This window comes from Bactrocera latifrons, unplaced genomic scaffold (assembly GCF_001853355.1).
Source record: "Bactrocera latifrons isolate USDA-ARS-PBARC rearing strain unplaced genomic scaffold, ASM185335v1 scaffold_30, whole genome shotgun sequence".
Lineage (NCBI taxonomy): Eukaryota > Metazoa > Arthropoda > Insecta > Diptera > Tephritidae > Bactrocera > Bactrocera latifrons.
The window spans coordinates 1,418,461-1,434,265 of record NW_017536630.1 but is presented as its reverse complement, the minus strand read 5'-3'; the positions used below and the strand labels follow the sequence as shown (position 1 = coordinate 1,434,265).

At 35.3% G+C, this 15,805-nt stretch overlaps 2 protein-coding genes across 2 annotated transcripts; one reads left to right on the top strand and one right to left on the bottom strand.

The window, feature by feature from the left end:
* The first annotated feature begins 4,485 nt into the window (after window positions 1-4,485).
* LOC108970522 (bifunctional 3'-phosphoadenosine 5'-phosphosulfate synthase) lies at window positions 4,486-6,682 on the top strand. The gene has a single exon (XM_018935962.1). The coding sequence runs from the start codon at window positions 4,730-4,732 to the stop codon at window positions 6,605-6,607; it is 1,878 nt and encodes a 625-aa protein (XP_018791507.1). The 5' UTR covers window positions 4,486-4,729; the 3' UTR covers window positions 6,608-6,682.
* Window positions 6,683-12,447: 5,765 nt separating this feature from the next.
* On the bottom strand, window positions 12,448-15,033 carry LOC108970524 (X-ray repair cross-complementing protein 5). The gene is made up of 6 exons (XM_018935967.1): window positions 14,940-15,033; window positions 14,779-14,874; window positions 14,469-14,713; window positions 14,282-14,407; window positions 13,532-14,213; window positions 12,448-13,469 (listed from the first exon to the last, which is right to left on the bottom strand). Exons 1-6 carry the CDS (start codon window positions 14,952-14,954, stop codon window positions 12,537-12,539), a joined length of 2,097 nt encoding a protein of 698 aa, XP_018791512.1. The 5' UTR covers window positions 14,955-15,033; the 3' UTR covers window positions 12,448-12,536.
* Between the last annotated feature and the right edge of the window lie 772 nt (window positions 15,034-15,805).

The following is a 15,805-nucleotide window of genomic DNA, read 5'->3' as shown; positions in this document are numbered from 1 at the left end:
AYATGCTGGGGCTAAGCGAGTCCCTGTGAGYTAGGTGAGGGCACAATAGACCTAAGGTCGCAGTGCATTCCTCAATTATTTATCTATCTATCTATCTATCTACTGAAAGTCATTACAACCTAGAAAAAAATAATGGGTTTTAGCGCGAAATTCAAAATATACTCGTGTTATTTTTTGCCCACAGTAGTATGTGTTAGTATTTTAATTGGTAGGAATAATTTGTTTCTTCAAAGTCAGTATACTCAATTTTTGAAGTTCAAACACAAACTTGTTTGCTTAGATTGACTATTGCCCCACGAATTTTTTTGTTTAGTTGATTTCTTGTCAAAAATGCATCATGCTCTGGAATATCAATTGTCGAAAACATTGATAAAATCATGGAAATATGAGATCGGCCGTCATGTAAGAACTGTTTCGAATCGCGAGGAGCTAAACATTGCACAAAAAACCGTTTGAGACGAGTTCAAATATGCGTCGTTTGGTACGAAAATCTGTTTCCATCTAGACGGTAACTTCATAATACCCCCTCGTAGGAGCCTCCTCCTCATTTGCGAAGATCTCGGACAGCCACTTTCACTTTACAGCAACAAGGGCGTTCGCCATGGACAGGAACAGGTGGTAATCACTAAGGGCTATGTCTGGGCTACATGGTGGATGCGATAAAACCTCCCATTCGAGCTCCTGTAGCTTCTGACGAGTCATCAGCGAAGTGTGTGGTCTGGCGTTGTCCTGATGGAACACTACACCCTTCCTGTTGGCCAATTCTGGACGTTTCTGATCTATCGCCAGCTTTAAGCGGTCCAATTGTTCACAATTGTTCAAATGGTAGAATTAAGCGTCTGGCCACATGGGAACAGCTCATAGTGGATGATTCCCAACACACAGCAAAATCTTCGTGGCCGTCAATCCCGGCTTGGCCACAGTTCGAAATGATTCGTTTACGTTTGATATTGTCGTATGTGATCCATTTTTCGTCGTCAGTCACCGTCCGCCTCAAAAATGGGTCCAGTTCGTTCCGTTTCAGCAGCATACCGCAGGCGTTGATTCGGTCCAGAAGGTTTTTTGCGTCAAATCATGCGACACCTAAACATCAATCTTTTTTGTATATTCAGCCTTCTGTAGATGGTTTCAAATGGTTTGGAGACTAATTTTCATCTTCTGGGCGATGTCACGAGATGGCACATGCCGGTCTAACTCCATGTTTTCCATGATTTGATCGGTATTCGTCGTCATAGGTCTTCCGCCGGCTGGCTTATATATGGTGTCGTTTTCACCCGCTCTGAAACCATTCGCTCGTCGAAACCATTCCTCCGCAGTTCGAAGTGATAGAGTACCATGCCCAAAACACCATTAATCTCACGAAATGTTTCGCTAGCGGACTAGCCTTTAACGAAGCAAAACTTAAAAATAGTTAGTGAACTCCAAGTTTACACGTCTATAACTGTTGAACGCAATATCCAAACTAATCATGCATAGCGTCGTTTTGCAGGTTATGTCAATGCCTTCCAAATATGTATAATTCCATTTAATAAATATGTTCACTTCTCTATTTTGTCTTGTTTTTTTTTTCGTAAAACAGCTGGTTCACAGCAAAGTGCTTTTGAACTCATGTGGTGGGTGTTTAGTACTTTTTCTTCCGAGATTTCAGCAAGAATAACCTCAAAGCAAAGCTCATAAACCAGTAGTAAGGTTTTCTCAGAATAAGGCTGTAAGTCTTAAGTAAAGAGAAGCTCGATGTATGGATGCCTGACGTATTAATGTAAAAAGCCTCATAGAGCAAACATCCATCTCTACATTGCTGTTAAATCACAACAAAATCGATCCATTATTGAAACGGTAATGAAAAATGGATCACTTACGATAACAGTAAATAAAAACGGTCCTGGAATATATTGATATGTATTTGGTAGATTGACAGGGAACTATCTAAAATGAATTCCTTTGCTAAACTTTTAATTTGCGTCAATACTGAACAATCGGACCGTTGAAGGAAACAATCGCTCAGAAACGGCTAGCTTTGTAAAATAGAAAGGGAAATGTGTTTTATCAGGACACACATCGATAATGACTCGCCAAAATCTTCAAAAAATTGGTTTAAAAGCTTGCGTCCGCCTTATAGTCCGAACCTGGTACCAGGTGATGTCTGTGGCGAATAGTTTCGATGGTTTAGTTTCGTTAGTGGTACGACACACAATGTACTATATTAAACATATCTCTTATGACATCTGCGAATTACAGCCGAGAATAATTTTAATAACTTTGGAGCTTTATTTGATGCTAAATTCCCATTCGGTTGTGATAAACATACACATTCATTCTATTTCTGTAGATAATTGTTCTATCAATAACAATTACAAATTATATGTCTCAATGGTGAGAGAATCGAATTGAATGGAAATTGAATAGAGGACATTGCGAATGGGTCTCCGTTTTTTTCTTCTTAAATATAACTTTGAGAAACAACTTAGTTTGGAGCGCACAAGCTATCTTATATATTAGTGCCTATTGACTGTTGGCTGAAAGATGTATTAGTTTACAGTATGTTACATTTTCCTAAGGCCTCCATACCAGTATAAAAATTCAATGCCGGAATCTGCGAATATCCAACGAAATCGAAAGAAAAAAAGAGCCAAGTGAGCAAACAGAAAGAAGTGTGAGAAATAAGGAAACCGCCAAACTCGAAAAGAGCACGCTAGCCAACAAAATGCCATTTTCATACTTGAGAGTATTAGTAAGCTGATGTTTTTCTGCTTTTGTTATTATTACCTTGTTGTTGTTGTTTCTGTTGGCGATGGTGTGCACTTTGGCGCCCACGAGTATGAAATGTTGCTCCCTCTGTGCGCTATAAATAATATTTTTTCGCATAAAATATGTTATCCGATTTTCATGGCATGCCGAATAGCGGCAATATTTCATTTTTTATTACCTTTCGCTCTATGCCTGTAAGAGTGAGAGTGTGATTGTAAGTTGCAGTGTATGTACAACCATACGCTCATACATACATTATTGCCGGTTACCTTTGCATAGTGAAAAAAGAAATATTTGTGTTCATGCCACTAACATCCTCGCCAGCTCAACGCGCAGTTATTCATGCCATATTTTCTTACAATCCGCTCAAAATGTAGCGCAACCCCCTTCAACCCATACACAAACATATGCATCAGCGCCCACAAAAACCGTTAAATAGGAAACGCACACATTCATAGTATTAAACTTGTTTCGAACACCTCTACAACAAAGCGCCTAAATGTATGCAAGTGCGTCGATATTTTTCGCACTTTTGTCCAATACTGCGAAATATTTTTCAGTGGCGAAGGTTTTCAATCAATTCATTATTTTAAAATACCCGTAATACCAAAGAAGTGAACATATTAAAGCCTGCAGCAGTTGTAGTGACGAATAAAATATGTAAATTCCAATAAAAAGAGGCGGAAAAGATGGCATCTCTTACTAAATTTAGTCTCTAATAAGTCTATGTCATAACTTTTGGCCTTCTCCAACATCATTTATTCAGATCTGCCTAGTAGAATGGTCATAAGTTTAGCAGAGTATATCTCTGAAGCCTTCAAAACTTGATTTCTACTGAAGTAACATCTGCTTTAGAACCGTTAGCGTAAATGAAAAACATTCTGTATACGTAAATATCTGGAGGAAAGCGGATAAGTAACTCACTCTCCGAAATTGATTCAGCAATGTTTTCTTTAATACAACAATAACAACTACACCAACGCACTATGTTACGACGTCAAATCTCCTACCAATTTCATTCCCAACCAGTGACGCGAGAGCCAAAACAGGAGTACACTGACTCTTTACTCGTCCTTGCGGTTTCAGAAAGGCAGGAAAGTGCAGGGTGCTAATCCCTCTACTGTTTGTTGTCAGTGGACTTTATCCATATACTATGTATGTATATTTTCTACTTTGTTACTAGGAAGCGCGACCCTAAAATTCTGAATAACTAAGTATCTTGGATGTCATAAAATTAGTTTCGGAACCAGCTTTGGTATAATAATTGTGATAAAAAAGTATGAAATCTACGGTTTTTGAAGAATATAGGAATGTGCTACGATTCGTCATCACATTACGTCAAATATATAAATATTAAAGCCAATTAATATTACTCTTAACAAATAAGCTTAACAAGAAGCAAATTAAATTCTCTACTAGAAAAAAATAGTATTCCAATCAAGATACCAACAACAATCCGATAATAATCAATATTTTTTTTTATCGGTTTTCACACAACTTTTAAATTATTTAATTCTTATATTCTAACAACACTGAAATCAGTTTCTTGCTTATCCAACAGATGGCGCTAAAAAAGCTTTACAATTTCAGCTAACGGTAGAGAACAATAAAAATGCAGGTTTTTTATCCAAGACATAAATCATCACTTTTTCGGCCACCTGATTAATTTCGCTGTTACTATTAATTATATCTGGCAACATTGAGACCTTATTTGAGTTGTCAAAAGTTGGTAAATTGTCCAGCTGAAGGGAGAAATTTTTTTAAAGATTGTGCCTTATCAATAAAAGATATGACAGTTCAACGCCAGTAATATTCGATTAGTTAATGAATATTAACGTGTATTCTTACCGGTTAATAGTACACGGAGTTCGTTTGATTTAATGCTGATAATATACAAAAGTTGAAATAAAAAGACGGTGTTAGGTTCGCTATTGGGCATAAATTGGTCTAACTAAATTTCCTAAACATACATATTTCCAAAATGAGCGAAGAATCTTTGAAGAAAAAACAAAAAACGTGCCTTCAAGTTGCAACAAATGTTTCTGAACAAAAACACAATGTAACAAGAGAGCTCAGAGGCAATAGCTTAGGTTTATGTCGTGGTTTTCGAGGATGTACCATTTGGCTCACTGGTCTGAGCGGCGCTGGCAAAACATCCATTGCATTTGAGTTAGAAGCTTATCTAGTATTACGTGGCATTCCAGCATATGGACTTGATGGTGACAACATACGCACGGGATTAAATAAAAATTTGGGTTTTACACCAGCTGACCGTCAAGAAAACATACGAAGGGTCGGGGAGGTGGCAAAGCTATTTGCTGACAGTGGAGTGATTGCAATTTGCAGTTTCGTTTCACCGTTTTCTGAAGATCGCGATTTAGTTAGAAAAATTCATAAAGAAGCCGATCTAAAATTTTACGAAGTTTTTGTGGATACTCCATTGTCGGTATGCGAGTCTCGTGATGTAAAGGGTCTTTATAAGAAAGCCCGAGAAGGTGTAATAAAGGGATTCACTGGAATAACACAGGATTATGAAAAACCTGTACAACCTGAGCTTGTTATTAACACTGCCGGATTTACTATAAAAGAATCTACACAGTTAGTGATAAATCTTCTTCAAGAAGAGGGAATAATTCCAAAAAGTAAGGCAAACTCAAATGAAATCGAAGAATTATTTGTAGATCCAAAACTAAAAGAGTCCCTTCTGCATGAAGCAAAATCATTACATTCGATCCCTTTAACCGATGTGGACCTACAGTGGGTTCAAGTCTTATCGGAAGGATGGGCACATCCTCTAAATGGCTTTATGAGAGAAGATATTTTTTTGCAAACAATACATTTCAATTCTATTGCTACTGACGACGCCACAACTCGTAAAAACCAGTCAGTTCCAATTGTTTTGGCAGTGACAGAGGACATAAAAAATGAACTAGATGGTGTATCGTCTGTGGCGCTTACATATAAAGGCAACCCGGTGGCAATTATGCGTAAGCCAGAGTTTTATTATCAACGTAAGGAGGAGAGAGTATCACGCCAATTTGGCACAAGTCATGAAGACCATCCATATATCAAGATTATTGCTCAGGGGGGTGACTATTTGGTCGGTGGAGAATTGGAAGTTTTAGAACGAATACGTTGGAATGACGGTTTAGATCAATACAGATTAACACCAAATGAATTGCGAGCAAAATTCAAAGAAATAGGAGCGGACGCAATCTTTGCATTTCAGTTAAGAAATCCAATTCATAATGGTCACGCACTACTAATGCAAGATACGAAACGGCAATTAATTGAAAGAGGATTTAAGAAACCAGTTTTATTGCTGCATCCTCTTGGGGGTTGGACAAAGGATGATGATGTCCCCTTGCCGGTAAGAATTGCTCAACACCAAGCAGTTCTTGATTCTGGAGTTTTAAAAGCAGAAGACACTATATTAGCAATTTTCCCCTCACCAATGATGTACGCTGGACCAACTGAAGTGCAATGGCATGCAAAAGCAAGAATGAATGCCGGTGCAAATTTTTACATTGTTGGTCGGGACCCAGCAGGTGTACCACATCCTAATAAAAAACTTTATCCTGATGGCAATCTTTTTGATGCGACACACGGTGCTCGTGTGCTAAAAATGGCACCTGGTTTGGACACTATAGAAATATTACCTTTTCGAGTAGCTGCATATGACAAAATCAATTCACGCATGGCTTTCTTTGATCCAAGCCGTAAAGACGAATTCGAGTTTATATCAGGGACGAAAATGCGAACATTAGCGAGAACGGGACAGTTACCGCCTAATGGATTCATGGTGCCGGAAGCGTGGAAAATATTATCGGAATATTATCAGTCGTTATCAAGCCAATAAGGGTTGTTTTTTTAAACAAATATTAGCAAAATTATACAATATAATTTATTTTTTATATACCCTCCATGTGTTTTAAAAATTTTTAAATTATACTTTAAAAGTGACAATATTTTTTAAATTAATTATTTTTTAGTAAAAATGCATAAATTATTTATATGCCTATTTCTAAATACCAATTTTATGATTGTAAATCATATAGTAATATAGCTACCAGCGACAAATTTATTTGAATTTCCTTAGTAATATTGCCAGAAAAAAAATTACATTTCATTAGTTAATGTAAACTTTTTTTTTACTTAATCAGTACTCAGTCATATGATTGAAAGTGGCTTCTTTAGATTCGTTATTTTGTTAAATTGGAAAATTTTTTCAGCTAATAATTCTTTTTTTTTATATAAATGAGTATGTTCATTGAGTTTAGTTATTTTAGTTATAAGTAACAATGTGTTAGATCATGTGTTAAGCTCAAAATTATTTACACTTTTTCTTTATTTTGTGCCTTTTTATGTTATATTGTACTTTTAATAATAAAAAAAAACATTAATCTTATGTCGCGCAACCAAAAATTTGCTTTTGCTTGAACCTAACGGTATTACATTCCCAACGAGTGTCTTTAAAATATGTAAAATATTTTAAACTGGTTTTTAGAAGAAGAAGGTAAGTTCTATAAATACACACTATAGGTATATGTAGTAGTAGCATTCACACTTTTATACCGATGTAAACATAATGAAAGGCTAACTATGTAAGTATGTATCTAAGCATAGCAACTTAGTTTTAGTCTGTTGTATGAAAAGTTATAACTTCTTTGCAAAGAAATTTATAGCCAACGATGACACACTAAATACGTTAGCGTTACTTTTTAGTGTGACATTTTTATGCATATTCATACACAAACTATAACGCTAGTATATATTTCAGTAATTAAAGCAACATTAGTTGTTTTTTTCTCGACATCATGTTAGCCTAGATGGGGCCCTATGGCATACATACACACTATCATATGTATATGCAAACTTTCCATTTGATCGTGTGGCCGAACTTTTGACCTGTACATAAAATATAAAATTCTCATGTTTTTTACGTGGGTAAAGAAATATGATTCCGCAAGGTTTAAATGTAAAATAAAGAGCTTGTTTAAATTAGTTCCTTTCTTTGGGAATGAAACTGCAGAGAATGTTTCCAAAATCCTAATGTACATATATGTACGCGCTTTACAAAATACTTTTCAAAATTACTTGAAAAATATGCTAAACTTCCAACATTATTTAAAATTATTTTAAAATATTTTCATGTAAATTCTAGCAGTTCCCTATCATCCTCAACTCTCCCCAAACTCGTTATTAATAGAAAAATATATTGACAAAAAAAAGAAATAACAACAAGTAAGAAAGGGCTAAATTCAGGTTTAACCGAACGTTTCATACTCTTGCAACTTGACAGGATCAAAGTCGGGGAACTACCTCCCACATTGGCCGATATACGTAGTATAAAGTCAACTGAAGGCTTGTCCGAATTTCAATAACATATCTCACAGATAGACCAATATTTTTAGCAAATTCCAATGACTAATTACTAAATGTTTATAATTTTGTCTTTCCAACGCTTTCGTTCTTATGTATGTACGTAAGTGCATATGTACGTCGAAAGTAAGAATGAAAATCGAAAACTATATTAAATTAACTTAATCAACGAATTTGTGCCAACAACTGTATGTATAACTACATATATACAGGTATGTACATACATATGTAAATATGCGCTGGAGATAAAGGTTTAACATTTGAACAAATGCTCGTAATGAATTCTATCTGCTAAGTATGTACATATGTATATAAGTTTGTATACATTGTTTCTAAAACAACAACTGTATGTATGCATATATTACTAACCCAAATTATTGTTGATTTTTTATCGTTTACATTTTTAAATAAATATTATTTTAAATCCACACTCACTACCTTTTCACTCACTATTAAATTTGAATGTTTATTTCAATGATCAGAGAAATGAAATGCTGAGAAAAAATTTAATTAAGCATCGTCATAGGTATACAACAATTCATAGTGATTACTTGATATTCTGAATGTATAAACATTTTTTTAAATGTATTGGAAAACATCAAAGATTTATCATTTTCATTAACCACAAGTTATTTAACTCATGCTTCCCTTGACTCTGCTTGGGTATAATATGTAATATGAATGTATGAAAAATTATGACCAGCAAAACTAATTTTGATTTCTTGACAAAAAATTTCGATTTTTTATAGCTGAAACAGCTACGTTGACATTTTTTTTTTTTTTTTTTTTTTGAATTTAATGCATTATGTAAAGGTTTCAAAATAACAAAAACATTCCATAATTTTGCTGACAATGTAATGCTAATGAAGAACGAAATTCGGGGAAACAAGTAAGGCAGAACTAAGTTCGGATGTATTCGAATGTTTCCAATTATTGAGAATGTCGTGTAGCTTTGGACAATAATCTGTGTCAAAGTGGACTGGACCTTAATCGATCAGTTTATATGGATATCGTTGGTTCTGACAAAATTTCAAATAGCGTGGTTATCAGCAGGTTTTCTCCTTTTTCGCACTTTGTAATGGGTACTAAATTGTTAGCGTAACTTGATTATTATTCCATTGTTGCTATAATGCCGCATAAATTGGGTGCCATAAGAATTGAAGTCAAGAGACGCTGATTGACGATTGGATCCATTATGACAACCTTAAAGGCAAAATATTGTGTATGAAAGCTGGCCAAGTAGCCAAATCAACGGCTGTTGATCTTCTAATACCGGATGAAATCATTTACGGGGAATGCCGAAAAATGCCTGGCATGACAATACTCGACCTTATGTTGGAGGATCGTTTGAAAACTATGTGAACAGTGGCTATTAGTGGTTCCTACTCCTCCGCCGAATGGTCATAACATTTCTCTTCTGACTGCGGTATTTCCGGTCGATGTAGAACGTCTGCGATCGAATAAGGTTCGGAATAGGGTACAAAAGTTGCTTCTTCACTCATTCTTGACTTGCAAGCCGTCGCAGTTCTTTTAAGATAGAATTCGCAAATTACCAGAAAGGAAAGAAGAACTTGTACTCAGCAAGTTTGGTCGTGAGATACGTAAGATATATACATTTTACGCCCGCCCAAGAAACCTTTCCTACTTTGATATCGTGTTTAAAATTTGTATCTTAATTTGAGTCAAAATCTCTTTATTTTCACTCAATTTAACCATTCGGTCAAAGCAACTATTGTACTTTATTACAACACGTTTCGAGAGTATGAAAATTGAAGAAAGCGAAAAAATCGAGAACAAACAATGAAGTAGTTCTTAATGTTAGAAATAGGTTCGTTGAACTTTGTAAACAAGCCTAAGGCACTGAGAACCATAAGTGGTAAAACATGCCACAAAGATCATAAAGAAGCGTGTTAAGCAAACGTACAGTCATCTGTGTAAGCAAAAGACTACCTTAGCTTAGCCAAGATACAACAGCTTCCAACTCATAACACACATAGACCTAAATACATGCTTGGGTATGTAGTATGTATGTATGTATGTACATGTGTCCATTCTTTTTTGCACGCAATTATTGAGCTAAATTATTAGCCGTCATCGACACGCTACTTTTCTGCTCGCCATATTTGATTCTTGTAAAAAAATTTACATATTAAAGTTACAACAAATATATTCAGTATAATAGAATATACATAAAACTTCTTCAAAGTGTAATATACCATAAACACACCGATTAAGGCTTTGAGAATATATTTTGATACCAAACCCAAACTTATCCCCAGCCTTCAAGACACAAATGCAATGCTTTTATTTTTCTCGCTAAGGTGCTATTGCTACAGAAGCAAACACCTACTACTTTGTGACGTTCAAAGTGAAATGCTAATTATGAAGTTTTTATACAGTGAACAGGGTATATTAAGTTTGCCACGAAGTTTGTAGCACCCATAAGGAAGGGCCGGAGACCCTATAAAGTGTATATATATATAAATGATCAGTATGTCGAGCTGTGTCGATTTAGCCATGTCCGTCTGTCTGTCTTTATATATACGAACTAGTCCCTCAGTTTTTAAGATATCGTTTTGAAAATTTGCAAAAGTAATTTTGTCTTCACGTTATCGGACCATTATAACTTATAGCTGCCATACAATCTGAACGATCGGAATCAAGTTCTTGTGTGGAAAACTTTCACAGTTGACAAGATATATTTACGAAATTTGGTTTATATTATTTTTTAAGGCAACTATGTAATCTCCGAAGATATTGTTCAGATCGGATTACTATAGCATATAGCTGAACACATAGTTACTAACAGAAATGCACCTGTGAAGGATATTTAGCTTCCGTGCAACCGAAGCTAACGTTTTTTCTTGTTTTTCTTACGAGTTTGTTTCAGTTATATTGTAATCAACTTTGTTTCTACACCAACGAGATTCGCACTTACATAAAAGGAATTAACTGTGTTTAACCTCCGTTAACGAGTTGTCAACTCGGCAATTTCTTTCCAAAACTATTTTAGGAACGTTATATGTTTTTGTATAGTTTTTTTATACTATTGCAGCATGTTGGTACAGTAATTTTGATCACCTAACGGTTGTGTGTATCACCTAAAGATACAGGGCTGTAATTTGGCACAGGGGGTCGTTTTGGCAAAAGGAGTGGGTAAAAAATTAACGTGGCCTCGCCCTCTAATAGGTTTAATGTATGTATCTTCCAAACCATTCAAGCAAAAATAACCAAATTTGCTCTGAACAAATAGCATAAGCACCCCTATTTACATTTTTAAAATGTATGATAATCCCGCACAAGCAAAACAAATGGGTCTGACAGTGAACGAGGACAACACGAAATATCTCCTGTCATCAAACAAACAGTCGTCGCACTCGCGACTTGGCTCTCACGTCACTGTTGACAGTCATAACTTCGAAGTCGTAGATAATTTCGTCTATCTTGGAACCAGCGTAAACACCACCAACAACGTCAGCCTGGAAATCCTGACGCCACGTAGCGAAAAGAAGAAACGACTGGCGCGCTGTTGTTAACTCGGCTATAATCGCGTAAGCGGTGTCTACGCCAATTAAGAAGAAGAAGATAATCCCGCACACTCCCCATATAAAGGTACTCTTAAAAACTACTAAAAGCGCAATTAATGAATAACTAAATGATGGTATGAGAGGGGTGATTGAAGGAGCCGGAGTAAAAATTTCAATATAAGCGTGGCACCCGCCTTTAGGGTAAATTCACATATCTGAGGACTTGTTCGACCGATTTCAACTGAATTCGGCACTTGTAATTCCTATCTTGCAGTGTGAAATTGAGTAAAACATGTAACACAATTTTAAATTTCATTTCATTATTTAACTCTCCAGTATTCAAATGATGATGCAATTTATATAATGAGACAAAACTTTGCACAAAAAGTGCCGTTGAAGTAGTAGCGAAAAAAAGAATACAAAAGCCAAGAGAAGTACAGAGAACTTCCCTTGTGGTTTCATGTTGATCCACAAATTAAAAAAGAAAATGCGACAATTCGATCATTCGTATTAACATGTTCATAAAATACTTATAAAATTAACAAAATAATTGCATTTATACTTTTATTAATTAAAGTTCAATCACATCATTCTTAAATTTGTAATTAACAGTTAAAAAGAGAAATAACTTTGTGAAACAAGAATATGCAATGCATGTACTTAAATATATATACATATATTAATATATAATTATTTTTAATGATCCAAATAGAATTTGTGTCGAGTTAGTAACTCGGTGAGTATGTACGTGGTTTCATGGCTTTTAATTTGGATTAAGTAAAAGGCAATATTAACTTTTTACAATATAATAAAATAGAATGCATTTCATAAACAATAACAATTTATTCTTACCCAGTCGAATTCTTTAATTTACTATATTTAATCACTAGGTAACTCATAGAACTTCTTTAGCGCCTGCTTAGTTTCCTCCGTATCGGTACTCACAAAACAGAGACCCAAATTTTTATCAGCCACAATCTTTTGCCAGAAATGTTGAAGTTTGCTTTGTACAACTCGAGTTCTTATTTCGCAAATCCAGTTGTTGTAATCATCAAATGCGTTGAAGTCATAACAGTGTTTACGATAAACTGCTAACGATGCTTCCAACTTTTCGTAATTTAAGCTATCCTTTGATTGGAATAGTAATGTCCAAATAGTATTACGCATTTGCTTTGCGTAAACCTGAAATTTTGCATCACGCTCTGTACGATTTTCCATTTTCAAAACAATGCAATTTATTAGTTGACGAAAATCTTCAGCTGGGGTATCCTCACTAACTCTATCAAAACTCAGTGCAGAACTGCTATCAGTTGCAGTGCTTGCACCGCTATGACTAAATTCAGATTTAACCTTAGCAGTTGTGTTTGGTTTGCTTTCTGATTGGTTTTCTTGTAACGTAAATAAGGATTTTACCACTTTGGCTGCACGCTTTGCGTTCTTCTCACGCATTTCAGGCACTTTCCAAAATATTTCTACGAAATTTTTATCATCCAACATTTCAGCGAATTGCTCATCGTCTTCACTAGCATTGGATAATATCTTCCTTTCTAAAACATCCAACACATTTTGCTCATAAATGTGTGCCAATGACTCGAAGGGTAACAGATCGGGCTGATATGTGTCACGTGGCTCATCACACACTTTCGTATTTATAGTCAAGTCCATTGAATCAATTAGATCATCTATGGCAGCAAATTGCTCTTTAGTGCATTCCGTTTTTTGCGTACGCAGGCGCGGAAATTGGAAATACTGATGCTGTGAATGATAGGCTATTTCGACCATTGTAAGGGAGGCAGGCCTGTCGGAATTTAACTGTTAAATCAATTTATTATTTTTATTATTTATTATTTATTATTTTATAATTTTTTAATTACCTTATTAGGCAAAAGAACTACCATTTTCGGAGTATTAAATGCAGTGCTAAATACTTTGCAACAAAGCATAGCCATATTTAAATTCGTCATAGCGCGTACTAATGCATCAAATTTCTGCGCTGAAGCATTCATGCCTTTCTGATGCACAATCCAGTATAACGAATCACCACAAAAATACTCTTCCGGTATAGAATTGCGTTTTATAAAACCAACAAACTTTAAGCCTGGCTCATAGCGTTCCTTATTATCTTTCAATGATTCATCATAGGCTATTGGTGTGGAGCCCAACATATAACCATCAATGAGTTCCTCCACAGTAGGCTCTATCTCTGAACCACGTACAAAAGATTTCAATTCACGCGAAACTAGTTCATCATCTTGGCCCCAACACTTCTTTAATTTGATATTGCTTTCATCTTTCATATAAATAATACCAGATATTTTTATGTTGATCTCTGAACCAATAGTTAGTTTACTATTCCAAACCCACGGGCGTTTATTGGTAATTTTGAATATACAACGTTTAGCTTCTTCAAAATTACAAAGCTGCGCACTGCAATTGGTTATCAATTGTAAGGCGTAGTCTTCATTTTTGACTTGGTTTTTGCTTTTTTTGCCATCTTGAAATATTGCTTTCGGTAAGCCGCTAATTGGATTATCGATGTATCGTATTTTCTCTGATCTGTTGAAGCATAATGAAAAAGTTAAGCTTTTATTCATGTTGTACAAAGATATAATAATAACACCCACATTACGACCAATTCGACTTCTGTTTGGGCCACATTTTGTGTGATAACGTCAAACATATCATAAGAATTCCGCACATCATTGAAATCGTAGAAGAATAGTATTCTGGATTTTTGGAACTTGAAACATCTGCACAAATTTAAACGTTTCATATGTCTATTTTAAATTTGAGGCAATTAGTTATACTTACTCTTCACCTCTTTTTATAACTTCCATTGCTACAACTAATGCGTCAAGCCATTCACCATCATCACAAGCATTTTCATTTACAAATTTATAGAAATTTAAAAGCAATTGCCATGTAGGACATTGTGGCTGCTGATATTGTGTTATATTATTGTAACTATCTGGGAAAACATGCTCATTGACATCGTTGGAAGTTTTTTCAGTACCAAGTAGCACAAAGGAAACAAAATCTTTTTTCCCCGCACAAATCTAAAACATATACATATGTATGTAATTCTATTTCAGTGTTTTCATATTTTTTAATTGAAGCTTACCTTTTCTTTTAAAATTTCTGATACGAATTTCACGGATTTCAATTTCAAATTTTCATCGGCGCATGGCCGAATATCTAGTACGGCTACAACAAATTCCTTATAATAATAAAAAAAAAACATTATGACTGTCAAAATTTAAACTTTTTTTTTGTTATATTTACCTTATTCAATGCCATTTTGTTGGCTTTTTTAAAAACAGAAATTTGTTTGCTTGGATTTGTTGTGAAATTTGGCCGCCACAATTTTATAGCTGACAATTAGTGAAAGCAGACACGAAAGTCGACAATAGAGTGACATCGATGTCAGATCGATTTGTGTTGAAAATCGGATAAACGATAAATAATAATTTAAGTGTGATGTTTATAGAATAAAAAATCAAAAAATATATCTTATGTACAGGTAAAAAAATATTTAGAATATTTTTTCATAAATTTAAGCCGATTTCATTGTGTAATAAGCCTCCCTACGTTAAAAAAGATCACGAGTTTTGTCATATTAACAATTATAATTTTAATAGTAAGATGTATAAAAACCGGGGTAATTCTCGAAAATTCAATGAGAAAATGCGGCGGCTTACAGAATCCCGCTATTCAAGACCGGAGCATACTCCTGTAGAATCCCCAAAGGTGATCTAGTCACCGATGCTCAGAGCATACTTAAATTATGGAGGGAACACTTCTCCAGCCTGCTGAATGGCAGTGAACATACAGCCAGGAGAAGGCGAACCCGATACCCCAATCGATGACGATGGAGCAGACGTTGCATTGCCCGACCATGGAGAAGTTCGAATAGCAATTACCCGCCTGAAGAACAGCAAAGCGGCGGAGACCGATGGATTACCGGCCGAGCTATTCAAACACGGCGGCGAAGAACTGATAAGGAGCATGCATCAACTTCTTTGTAAAATATGGTCGGACGAATGCCCAACGATTGGAATTTAAGTGTGCTATGCCCAATCCATAAAAAGTGAGACCCCACAATTTGCGCCAACTACCGTGGGATAAGCCTCCTCATCATCGTGTACGAG

Bases quoted from the DNA above. Each gene is read 5' to 3' on its own strand.
- LOC108970522 (XM_018935962.1), top strand. From the start codon at position 4,730: ATGAGCGAAGAATCTTTGAAGAAAAAACAAAAAACGTGCCTTCAAGTT.
- LOC108970524 (XM_018935967.1), bottom strand. The intron at 14,214-14,281 runs GTGGGTGTTATT...ATGCTTCAACAG, and splicing joins GAAGTCGAATTGGTCGTAAT to ATCAGAGAAAATACGATACA. The intron at 13,470-13,531 runs GTAATTAAAAAA...TTGATTTAACAG, and splicing joins TAGTTCTTTTGCCTAATAAG to TTAAATTCCGACAGGCCTGC.